The sequence below is a fragment of the Gobio gobio genome (assembly GCF_949357685.1).
Source record: "Gobio gobio genome assembly, chromosome: 11".
Lineage (NCBI taxonomy): Eukaryota > Metazoa > Chordata > Actinopteri > Cypriniformes > Gobionidae > Gobio > Gobio gobio.
This window is the reverse complement of record NC_137104.1, coordinates 25,065,101-25,077,923: the sequence shown is the minus strand read 5'-3', so window position 1 is coordinate 25,077,923 and position 12,823 is coordinate 25,065,101. Positions and strand designations below refer to the sequence as shown.

Genomic DNA, 12,823 nt, shown 5'->3' with positions numbered 1-12,823 from the left:
TCAGGCTTTATTGAGCATATAAGCGGAGGAGGACATCCAGCGGGAACTGGAAACGGCGACCCGCAATGGAAAGGTATAACGTTACCTGAAGATATCGACTCGGTTCCAGTCACACTGGAAAACAGTGCAGAGAGAAGTTGAAGAAATTAAGACAAGATTACAAGAAATTAAAGGATAACAACCGGAGCGGTTCCGACCGGCGTATTGTTGGGACAGACCGTCCTTTTCTGGTACAGCGGTAACGAAAGACTCGGCTAGTGCGTTGTTGGAAACCATCCAGGAATCCGAGTGGGTTGAAGGTAAATATCTCATCTTGGTATCATCTATTAAACTCGTTGCAGTGTTTAAACACGTTGCAGTAACTTTTTTCAACGTGCTTTTCCAGGTGTAACGGGTGGCCCTGATGAATTGCAGGCAACGGAGACCAGCGTGTTTTCCCCCGCGGTCACCAGTACGTTAACCCCGTGTCTCCTGCCGAAACACACACACGCAGAGGTATAAAGCTGACAAAAATGTGTATATATTTAAAAACTGATGTGTAATCCTTAATGGTTTTGAGTAGTTTTGTTGTTTTTAATTGTAAACTTAAATTGCCCATGATAAAAATGGCACACTGGGCATTGTTCAAGCTGGGCAAACAATTGTTCATTATTTGTAGTGAAAACACTTTAAATAATTAATTGATGGTTTCTATTGTTTTATGGTTGCCTTGTGTATTAATTTCCATGTGTTTCAGTGCAATTTTTCTACTTAGAGAAAAGGAAAAGGGACTGTGACTTTCTTGATGCACTGAGGGACATGGAGGATGCTAACCGGGCCGTCCTGCAGCATGGACAAGAACAGCAAGACCAATATATTCAGCTGTTACTGGAGAGCCAGGCCGAGGATAGATGAGGAGGCAAGAGTTGGCATTCCACCAGTCAGAAGCGGAAGAAAGCAGAGGGACTTTCAGACCGGGTTTCTGTCTGTTCTTGGACAGTTTGTCCAGTCGTTCAAGAAGTAGCCACAATGACCAGCCGCTTGAATGAAGCTTTTGCACTACCACATTTGTACTTTATATATTGTACGTGTTGGCACAGCTCTTGGACAGGTTACTGAAAAATACACTTTTTTTTATATTGTTGTTTTCACATTTTATATTTTCATTTTATTGTTCTAGTAATTTATTTGTCTTTGTACACTTATTTTAATTTTGTAAGAACTAATCTGTCTAAAATAAAGTCAAATGTGTAAAATGTCACTGTGTCTTTAATTTCCACATTCTAACTATATAACCACATTCTAATTGTATTCATATAGTGTAGGAAGCAAATAAAAGGGCTGCTGCTCGCAAGTCTTTCTGAATGTGCACATAAACATATCTAGAAAACCCAAATATTATATTTTTAAATGTATAACTATGTGAATGTAGTATAATAACTTATAACCACAACTTAAGTGAAGCCATAAGTGTGGTCCTGCTTCATTTCAAATTTGAGGAAGAAGTCTCTAAAATTATGCATTTAATGAAGCATATTGTAATACTAGTCATGTGACTTTTTTTTTTTTGTGAATGTTAAGAGATGTTATTGTGATAAAAAATAAAATACTTGCAGTCTAGTACCTAATCTTTCAACCGCTTAATTCAGTCTATTGTTTTCATTCAATTAACTTTTCACACATCTGTCATGACTGAAACCTCATTATCCTTTTATAGAAAATGTTTTGTTTTGGAATTGAGCTATTACAACACATTCAGATTTTGGATTGCCCATCATCCCATTTTGCATTAAAATGGTCAAAGCAGGTTAAAGTGCACGTTTAAATAAGCAGTGTTGGTAATGTGTATGCAAAAGCAGCGCTGCTTGGATCTCCTCCACTTGTTATTGTTGCAGACAGTATCGCGCAAAAGTGATTCATGTCCGTCGGTGACTGGGAGAAGCAGTCGCGCGCATTGCCACGTCACCGGACTAATTTGCCTAATCTCCCCGGTACTTTAGACTGCGGTGGAAACGCAGATTGTAGCAGGTCTGGGGGAGAAAAAGTTCCTGGGAAAAAAGTTCCTGGTACAAATAGTTCCGGGTAATTTCGGTGGAAACGCGGCTATAAAGAATCTCTGGACTACAAAATATTGTGTTATATAGCAGATGTATGGATGAAACCATCATCCCATTTCCGGACACACACACACACACACACACACACACAACACACAACACACAACACACAACACACAACACACAACACACAACACACAACACACACACACACACACACACACACACACACACACACACACACACACACACACACACACACACACACACACACTATTTTACACACACAAATTACAAAAAAAAAAAAAAAATGTTTATTTACATGAGGGAGGGGTTCTGGCAGACCAATCATAGTGTTTTGGTCCGCGTTGTTACATTTTTGGAGAGGTGCGCGTCAGGGTATGTGGTAGGCTACGCGTGCAACACACATCCTACGGCATACACTCGATGCAGAAGTATAAATTGGGCTTTACGCTTTGTTTCCAACATTTAAAATGACAAATAGATTCATACTCAGAGCTCTCCACAAGACATGTTTGATTATGCCATCTGGATGCTTAAAATATATTGGGAAAATGCACGTTTTAAAAAGCTTATTGTGCAGGTAAGTCAATCACCATTCTAAACTAATGCGCTGCTGCATTGTAACACACACACATAGCTCGCACATCACATGGAGATCACGCGCTCCGTACACAGAAACATTCAGTAGCGCGGAAATGTATTGTCAACATGGTTTTTTAAGAAATGGAAAGCTACACACTCCAGAAGGACTGTTGCCAAACATATAACATGCTAGAAACATAATAATTACTGCAATAATGATCCAACCATAGACTCTTAAGTACTTGCCTGTATTTAAATACAAACAGCGACGTTAAACATTTGAAATGAAGTTGCAATTTAGTACATTTAAAATATATTAACTTTAAATGTAATATTGAATAACACACTACGATTAAAATTACAATCTAGTACTTAACATGTGCTTTAGTATGTTAGTCAACACATCAAAATAAGTGTACTTTAATGCATGACAAAAGATAATTGAAACTTTAAGGTTTAAAATTGTATTTTAAAGTAAAACTTAATTTGACAATTTCAAAGTGCACTTTTTTAATCATGAACGTGTACTCTCTTTAAGTGCACTTAAGTGACCTTTAATATTTTTAATATAATATTAATAATTTTTCTTTTTTGCAAGCCTGTGATCTCACTGTACATATTTTACACAAAGCAAGATAAATGTTTGTGTTCTTGCCAACACAGATGAGATTACTCAAGTGATGGGCTTCCAGCACCAAATATCTTTTAAACCCAGCAGTCTTTCCTCAACAGACAGCAACAGGGCATCTCTGAGGGCAATTTACACACTTGCATGACGCAAATGCTGTAAAACTGCTTTATCTAAAGAGAAGCTTTGACCAGTGTGTCTGATCACAGATTAATGATTTCACAGTATAACCACGTGGAACATCCGATTCAATCCATCCCATCCCAGCAGGCCTTTATGAGGCAGAGCGGGGTGTGAGGCACGATTAAACCAGTAGGACCTCTGAATCCTACCTGTGAGCTGTAGAGAGGGACATGCACTTCCTCAAAGCTAGCTCAATCACTCGTATACGCATGTGTGTGTTCGGATGGGCCACTCATTAGGCAATGACTTCCACCATGGAAAAAGTGAGAGAAGAGAGAGAGAGAGAGAGAGAGAGAGAGAGAGAGAGAGAGGAGGAGGTCATTGTAGGATATTAAAGGAATATAAAAAAATTAAGGTAAAGTATTTCAGATAAAATTACCTAGTTCTGGCATGAAACTCTAGATGGCGCAGGCTGATAGGTCTTTAACTCATTTGGTAGTGATCGCATCATTATCTACATAGCACAGCTGATTGATTGTTGTTGCATCAACGGCCAATGAGCTGCGGCTCATTCAAACAAATACCGGTAGTGTTGCTGTTATCAGTCTTTCAGAAACCCTCCAGCTTCCCCAGCTCCACATGTATAGATCTGCTACAGGGTTAATTCATGTATGTTACATGTGCAGCAGCAGCAGCAATGTCTGTGAATGTATTGGCAATACCAAGTCTCAGTACTTGCTCTGCAGCAGCAGTATCATCATACATTAACATTGCCATATCCATTATCATACCAATCTCTATTATCATACCAATCTCTCTAAGAGCTGTCATGACAGAACTTTAGTAGTGTTTAGTAGTATTTGCAGGTTACTAACATTCTTCAAAATATCTCCTGAAAGCCATACAGGTTTGGATCGACATGAGAGTAAGTAAATGATCACATCTTAATCATTATTATTATTTTCTTTTCAAATAGATAGCTTTTTTTTTGTTGCTTGCTTTGTCATAAAAAGATCAAATTATCTGATATTTAAGGAAACTTAAGGAAACTGCTTTCTCTATTAATTCACTTCATGTTTTATATATTTTTTCCTCCATGGTAGTTGCACCACATGATTTCTGCATGAATTTCCACTGGCACTGATTAAGCCTGTATAACACAGGCCTGTATAATGAATGAACACGGACCTATTCAGACTCAGTTTCATTAATAATTTGTGCTAGTAGCACTGCATGGTCCAAATGGATCTCCATCCATTGAGATGATCAGGAATAATGATCCTGATTGATTTGGATGGCTGAGCTCAAAGGGACCTCTTGCATAACAGTGTGGAACAATATTAAAATATCACGTCTTGTGGTTCCAAAAGCAAAATGGAAAGTCTGATGGATCTACATGGATGGATTCAGGAAGATCAAAGTTAGACTTTTACAAATCAAGGTTCCAAAAGGTTTTTTTGCAGTGATGCCATAGACAAACCATTTTTGGTTCTCCAAAGAACCTTTCAGTGAACAGTTCTTTAAAGAACCATTTTATTTTTATGAAGATTTTAAAAAATCTAGAGAAGCAGTTTCAACTATAAGGAATCTTTTGTGCAAAGATGTCAAAATTGCGCGAAATCAAACAATAATAACGACTTCAATGATTTAATTCTAGTCTGTGTCAGTCTCCTACGCAGTTTACGCAACAGTGCAGCGCTTTTGAGTTCTACGGCAGTTGATGCTGTTCACGTGAACACCACAACGTATGTGTGTGATGATGATGCAGGAGCGGCACTGTATTTACAGCGTAAACTGCATAGCAGACTGGTACAAGCTAGAACAAAATTGTTGAATAAAGTCATTATTTTTGTATGTTTTTTGCTCACAAAAAGTATTCTCGTCGCATCATAATATTAAGGTTGAACCACTGGAACCGCATGGACTATTTTAACGATGTCTTTAGTACCTTTCTGGACCTTTGAGTGCTTTCCTGTAGCTCAAATAATAGAACGTGGCGCTAGTAACGCCATGGTCATGGGTTCCCAGGGAAACCAAGAACTGACAAAATGTAAATGTGTACCTTGAATGCAATGTAAGTTGCTTTGGATAAAAGCGTCTGCCAAATGTATAAATGTAAATGTAATTAAATAGCTGTCTATGGAGACATCAAAAATATCTTCATCAAAAATATCTTCATTTGTGTTACGAAGATGAACGAAGGTCTTACATTTTGTCATGAAAATGTCACATGATTTTACTGATTTTGACACTAGGTTTGGGCTTTTGATGGAGGAGCACCACTGTAATGGGATCTGGCACAATAATAATTTTATCTTGATTATTGTGTTTTCATAATCGTTGGAAGCCAAAATCTAAATTTAAAATAACATTTTATTAATCGCATAGCATCAATCGCATTAATGGGATAGTTCAGCTAACAATGGAAATTTTGTAATCACTTACTCAACCCTCATGTTGTCCCAAACCTGTATGAGTTTCTTTCGTAGGTTAACACACAAGAAGATATTTAAAAGAATGTTGGTAACCAGACAGTTGACTTCCATAGTATTTTTTTTCGTAATCATAGGGGAACCACTTTAAGTGCTGCATAGCACCAAATCTTGGTGCTTCAGTGGTTCTTTTGGATGGCTGGGGGTGCTATATATCACCGCTACCATATAGCAGCGCTACCATATACAGAACCTGCTAAGATGTGGTGCTATATAGCACCAAAAGTGGTTCCCCTATGATTATGAGCCAAGAACCACTTTTGGTGCCATATAGCACCATTTTTTTTAGAGTGTGGCTACCTTCAACTGTCTGGCTACCAACGTTCTTTAAAATATCTTCTTTTGTGCTCAATAGAAGAAAGAACTCATAAAAAATACAGGTTTGCGGGTGAGTAAGTGATTACAATATTAAAAATGTTTGTGTGAACTATCCCTTTTAGCACAGATTTACTGTAAGGTTGAATGTCACTAAAAGTTTGAATCAACCAGTCTCAATGTGTATCCTTATATCACATAGGACATGGGTGTGGACGATCCAATGTATTGTTCCATAAAGACAGCTCTTGATGGAGTTCAGCACGGTTTTTCCCCTAGACCTGTCTGTTGTGGTCATCACTCACAAAATACTTAGCAAAATATTGACGTGCACTCCATGATAATGTAGCCACTAGTGCAGCTGCCACATTGTGGTCTGTGTGACAGTCCTTGAATCGGCCAGACCAAGTTCATCTCCACAATAACAAACACAGTGGCCTAGAAAAACACATTCACAGTTCCTCCACATCTATCTGAAGAGCAGAATGTGAGAGGTTCTGCTCGAAGCCATTGTGCTGATAAATGTCGCATTAAACACAACACCCAGCTTTGGGGTTTGGGCTTTTGATGGACTAACTCACACTGACAGAAATAGACGAATCACATTTTAGAAGATTGGGCTGTTTTAACAGGTTGAATATGTGCATATTGATTTCATGACCTGCATTTACAATGGAACCGACTGCTCTCCAAAATACCTCATTCAAACAAGGTATTTTCCTTATAGCAGCAAAACATATGCACAATGCATCCTTAATCATTGTAAAATTAATGGAGGACAAAATTGTAAAGTTTCATGTCGATGAGAACTACATTACAAAAAGAAAGCAATAAAAATCCCCCAAAAAACTACCAGGAAGTGCAAAGGAGTATATACACTAAAGTTTAAGGTCAGTAAGATTTAAAAAAAAACATTTTTTTAAATTAATTATCTTATTTAGCAAGGACACATTTAACTAATTAAAAAGACACATATAATGTTACAAAATATTTATTTAAAATAAATGCTTACTATATATCAAAGAATCATTAAAAAACATGTCACAGTTTCCTCAAAAATATTAAGCAGTATAACTTTTAACATTGATAATAATATTAAATGTTTTTTGAGCACTGACACTGAAGACTGGAGTAATGACTGCTGTAAAAAATGCAGCTTTTCCGTCACAGGAATAAATTACATTTAAATGATTAAAACAGAAAACAGTATTTAAAGGTCCCATGGCATGAAATTGTCATTTTATGAGGTTTTTCAACATTAATATGAGTTCCCCTAGCCTGAATATTGTCCCCAAGTGGCTAGAAATTTTGATCGTTGTAAACCGAGATCTGGCTGTCTTTCTCTGCCTTTGAGAAAATGACAGGCCAGACTAGCAAATCTTGAAGTCTCCTGTTATGAAGTCAAAACAGGAACGGTTACCTCCCTTTCCTCCGCCCAGAGATTTTGGTACGGCCATGCAAGCGCCATATTTGTCCTCGAGAGATCATGGCTTGTGAACGAGTGAATGCTGGCAGTTTCTCAGTGTTTGGGTGTACAAATGAAAACAGAAGTCTTTTTTTCTGATGTGTAGCTAATTATTCAAGTTCACACAGAACTTTATTATTCGTGCACACGCTGCGGCTTCTCTCTCTCCCGACAGAACGGTGTTTTCTATCTTGTGAGTCAGTGTTTTTGTACGTCCTCATCGCGTCTCTGTTCTACAATGTGCATACAGTCATGAGTTTCTGCTCAACATCGGCAGACTCACATCTCTTTAGAGATAAACCTCACACATGCCGAAGCTCGGGCTGCACTGGCCGGTCGGCCTTCATCATCCCCGACCCCCAGTACTGCATACGCGGCACGAGATTAAGCAGAAGGGGGGTAAGCATGAGGGTAACCAGGCTAGCCAGCCTAGCCCACAATAAACTGGATTACATTCGATTACTGCTGTTGTGTCTTTGTTTGCGCTGTGTACTCAATGCGCGTCACTGACACTTTTCATATGATAGGAAAATATCTAAAAATAATGCTATAATCAACACTTACTCGTAACTCGTTCATCTTGACAGCTGTAATGGTGCTTTGCATGTGTTACAAAGTTGGTAGAATAAGGAGGAAGACGGACTCGGCGTGACTGGGACTCGTGTTTATTCAGAACTCTCAGATACAGACAAAATAAACTCGCGCTAACAGCGCTCTCACATACCAGTAGTTACTATAAATAACTTTGTTAGCAATCGCTCTGTCTCTGGTCCGTGATGTCCGGTTCGCGAACGAATCATTCTTTTGAACCGGTTCTTTTTAGTGAACCGAACCAGTTCACCAAATCGGACTGAATCGTTCTAAACGGTTCACGTCTCCAGTCAGCGCTGATCCATAATTTACTAGAGTTACTAACTTTCTGACATGAGTGACAGCCCCTCCGACTAGAAATAAACTAATAACCTGTAGTATATGCTAGTAACTAAAACAGTTCACTGAACTGAGACGTACTGACAGAACTGATGTGAAGTGAACTCAGGTCCATCCGTCTCTCTAGCAGCAGGCTCTGCTCGTGCCTCGTAGACCTCGTTAAACCACGCCCCCTCCGCTACAAGATCTGATACTCATTCAAATTCAAAGATGTCAGCCAATCACAACAGTGGGCGTTTTTACTGAAGTCTCACAGCACACATGCCCCTTGAAACAGGGCATTCAGCCAGAGGGCAAACATCAGTATAGAAAAAATGCCTTTTATTTCTAAATTATGACATTTTATGATGTAAAAATCATACTAACAATATAAGTACACCTCAGGAAACATTATAAAATAATAGAAAAATGCCATGCCATGGGACCTTTAAAATTGTATTCATATTTCACAATATTAGTGTTTTGCTGTATTTTTGATCACATAAATGCAGCCCTGGTGAGCATAAGAGAGAAAAATCGTACTGACCCCAATCTTTTGAATGGTATTGTAAAGTGTTTGAAAGTTGGTTAATGTACCAGCACAGCTCACTCACCCTCAGGGTCCAGCTGGGAGGTACTTTGACTCTTTTTTCCCAATCCCACCATGGCGGCCATCTTCGCCCCAAAGCTGGAGCGCCTCTTCTTGTCATCGTCCTCATCGTCGTTCCTGCCCAGGGAGCACATGTCTCCACCCACACTGGAACTCTTGGTGATGTTGGAGCCAGGGGTGGCCGTCTGAGCCCTGTGTTTCATTTTAGATGTAAACTCACTGTCAGTGATGATAGGTGATACAGGAAGAGGGAAGGAGAGGAGGACAGGGACAGGAAGAGAGAGGAAGGGACAGGCTTCAGCTAAAGGTTTTAGAAGCAGGGACCAAAGGTGAAGGACAGTCACACTGGTATAACACAAAGTTATGACATCTACTGGGGAGCAACAACATGACCAGCAGCTATACAGTGCTGCAGTGATGATGCATTTTTTGTAGATCAAAAGCCAGAAACGTGTTTTAGCACTTCCGATTCATTGAACTGAAGTCAATGGGTTTTTTGAATGGGTTTTTGGTTAAATGCCTGAAATAAGTTCTGTGGTTATTTTCACATTTTATTCAACAACATAAATTGCATCAGTAATACCCCCTTGTGATTTAAAAAATACTTGTCTTAAAAAAGGTAGTTGATAACAAGTCTCTAAATGGATCTACAGGGGTTTTCTGGGTCATTAAACGTCATCAGGTAAACACTTACTAGTCTGCTTTCACAGCCTCATTGTGTTTATAATTGTGCTCTTGCAAACTATTCTAACTCAAACTTTCGGGGGAAATGTTTTTTAAATAAAGACTGAAATAGTTTTCGGATGCTTAATGGTGGATACACTGAAATAAATTAATTCAGTGTATCCACCATTAAGCTTTCAGGGAATAAAAAAAAAAAAAAAAAGACTGAAAGAGTTTTCGGGAGCTTAATGGTGGAGACTCCACCAATCATTTGACCATGGTGTAGTTTGTTTATAGCATATGTTTAGCTTTTTACTTTTGCCGATTGTATTTATTCATTAAAGTTGTTAATTTGTGAAGATTATCATTACGCACATAAGCTTATTTTCTGCAATAATCCAAAAACCAATGAAAGACTCATAGGGAACCAGGGTTAATATTGAAATCTCTGTAAGACTGTTTCCATTTGTTAACATTGACTAACAAAAAAACATTAACGATGTTAACAAAAAATCTTCTAAAGCATTTATTAATCTAAGTTAATGTTATTTTCAACTTTTACTAATACACTGTTACAATCAAAAGTTATATCTGTTAATATTTTTTAATGGACCTGAGCTAACATGAACTAACAATGAACGGCTGTATTTTTACTAACCGACGTTAACAAATATGAATAAATACTGTAACAAATGTATTTCTAATTGTTAGTTAAAGTTAGCAATGGATTAACTGATGGGACCTTATTGTAAAGTGTGACCAAAATCTCTAATTCTGTCAGGACCACTATCGTCAAAGATGATTGTCAATTAGCATAGAGTTTGGATTGCCGGTATGGTTCTGTTCTGGTCAAGAACTCCCTGCGCATCCATGCAGCCAAGCATGGAAAAGAGCAGGGAGAGCAGCAATAACCCCCCATAGGGTTAACAGAACAGAACCAACATAATGTATTGCAGATATCATTAATGTCAATATTTAGTCTACAAAATAATTCAGAATTTAATCTGATTCAAACGAAATCAGAATACCAGATCCTGATGGGACGAGAGGAGGAGCTGGAGGAGGGTAAATGAGCTCTGGAGAAACGCGATAGCTGCTGATAGTACTGAAGGAGCTTATATATGTATGCTGTGATAGACGTCCTATAGGTAGATGTGATCAGCTGACAGTCAGCTAATGCGAGCTTGACTAACGTGACCTGCCAGAACTGACGATACGCTTGATTTTTGATCGTAAACATTGTTCTTTTCTAAGAAGTCTTAATGGTGTCATGAGATGTAAAAATGGTGCGCAGCTGTGTCTATTTTGAGTTCACCTGTCATGAGAGATTGCTGTAAAGAATAAAAATGTCTCTAGTGTAAATTCAATCTCTACACAATTAATTCAGTTATTCAGCATTAGGATTAGCATTATTTAATTTAATTGAAAAGGTCTACTCCAGCATATCTTGTAGAAAGGTCAGGTATGGACAGAGACTGTAATATGAAGTATTTATCCACAGAGAGACAGTTTGCGGAAAGCTTATATAATGACCTATTTAGATGACGCGAGAAAAGCTCTTGAGTCAAACAAGGAGGAAATAATGAGACGGTGACTCATCAAACTCAAGCTCACTCTGCTGAAAAGATAGGAGAAGATGGCTTTAGGCTACTAATATGAGATTGAATCCTGTGCCAGTGACCTGTCTTACTAATAAAAAAACGAGAGATTACTATCTGTTTGTTTTTCTGTGAATGGCAAGTTTTTGAGTGAACTTTCTTTCTGGGTTTGTATATACTATATGAAAACACTATCAGGAGACTTGTATGGGGACAGTTCCATTGACACCGAGTTAAAATATTTCTACAGCTGTGAAGAAGAGGATGAAGCTGTTTCTATGGCAACTATTTTCAACCATGGTCTTTGCTCTGAATGTTAAAATCTTTATCAGGCAGTATCATCTGGCATTAAAAACTGTAACATTATACACACTGATTTAAATCTATGCGTTACATGCTTTGGCCTGATGGACTTGCAGGAGGGCCATAGTATGTGTATTTTTAGTGCTGGGCAAACGATTAATCGCGATCAAAAACGATTAAAATAAAAGTAGAATATATGTGTGTGTGTGCTGTGTATAATTATTATGTATATATCAATAGACACACACATGCATGTATATAAGAAAATATGTTATATTTATATATAAAATATTTATATTTAAGATAAATTATATAAATATATACATGCAAATATACATGTATGTGTGTGTATTTATATATACATAATATATGATGTGTGTACTGTATATAATTATTATGTAAACACAGATTTTTATTTTGGATGCGATTAATCATGATTAATCGTTTGCCCAGCACTAGTATTTTTTAAATATGCCTTTAGAATTTGATATTACTTTGTAAATTGATATCAACAGGTTTCAGCAGGTCCTTGTATCTGTCCACAACTCTAACCTAAAATATCTCTTAAACTGTATTCTATTCTTGAAATACTGTACTTAAGATTTTAGACAACTTTTTGTCATTTTAAGACCTTTTTTTACCCCCCCCCCCTCTCTGAGCTCTTTAGTGTACCTTTAACACTTCTATCAAAACTTTACCTAATTTTATGAAAAATATTAAAACATGCAAACGGTTAAGAGCACAATATGTAATTTTCGCCGCTAGAGGTCTTATGGATGAGTGAATATATTTAAGTTTTATTAACATTACTGTGGTATGAAGCAGGGCAGGCAGAGAGTCGTGGAAGCGGGACATTGTTCCAGTGTTTTTTGTATATTTTAATCATACATATTGTGCCATTACTGTAAGATCAAACTGAAAAACTCCTTTTGACAGCAATTTTCCTTTAATCATTAGTTCTTCTGCTGTTTAGGAATGTGACAATCAAAATTGTATTTTTGCAGCATTTGGGACCAAAATTACATTATAAATATCATAGTGCATCAAACCCTTGTATGTTATACAAATCCAATTT

The 12,823-nt window shown here is 37.6% G+C and overlaps 1 protein-coding gene across 1 annotated transcript in view; it reads right to left on the bottom strand.

Annotated features, from left to right (window-relative positions):
• The window catches only part of rims2b (regulating synaptic membrane exocytosis 2b), a 107,435-nt gene that overhangs the window by 17,741 nt on the left and 76,871 nt on the right, over window positions 1-12,823 (bottom strand). The window contains exon 24 of the mRNA XM_079829520.1: window positions 9,189-9,403. Within this exon, the coding sequence (XP_079685646.1) occupies window positions 9,189-9,403 (215 nt within the window). The remainder of the gene's footprint in view (window positions 1-9,188; window positions 9,404-12,823) is intronic.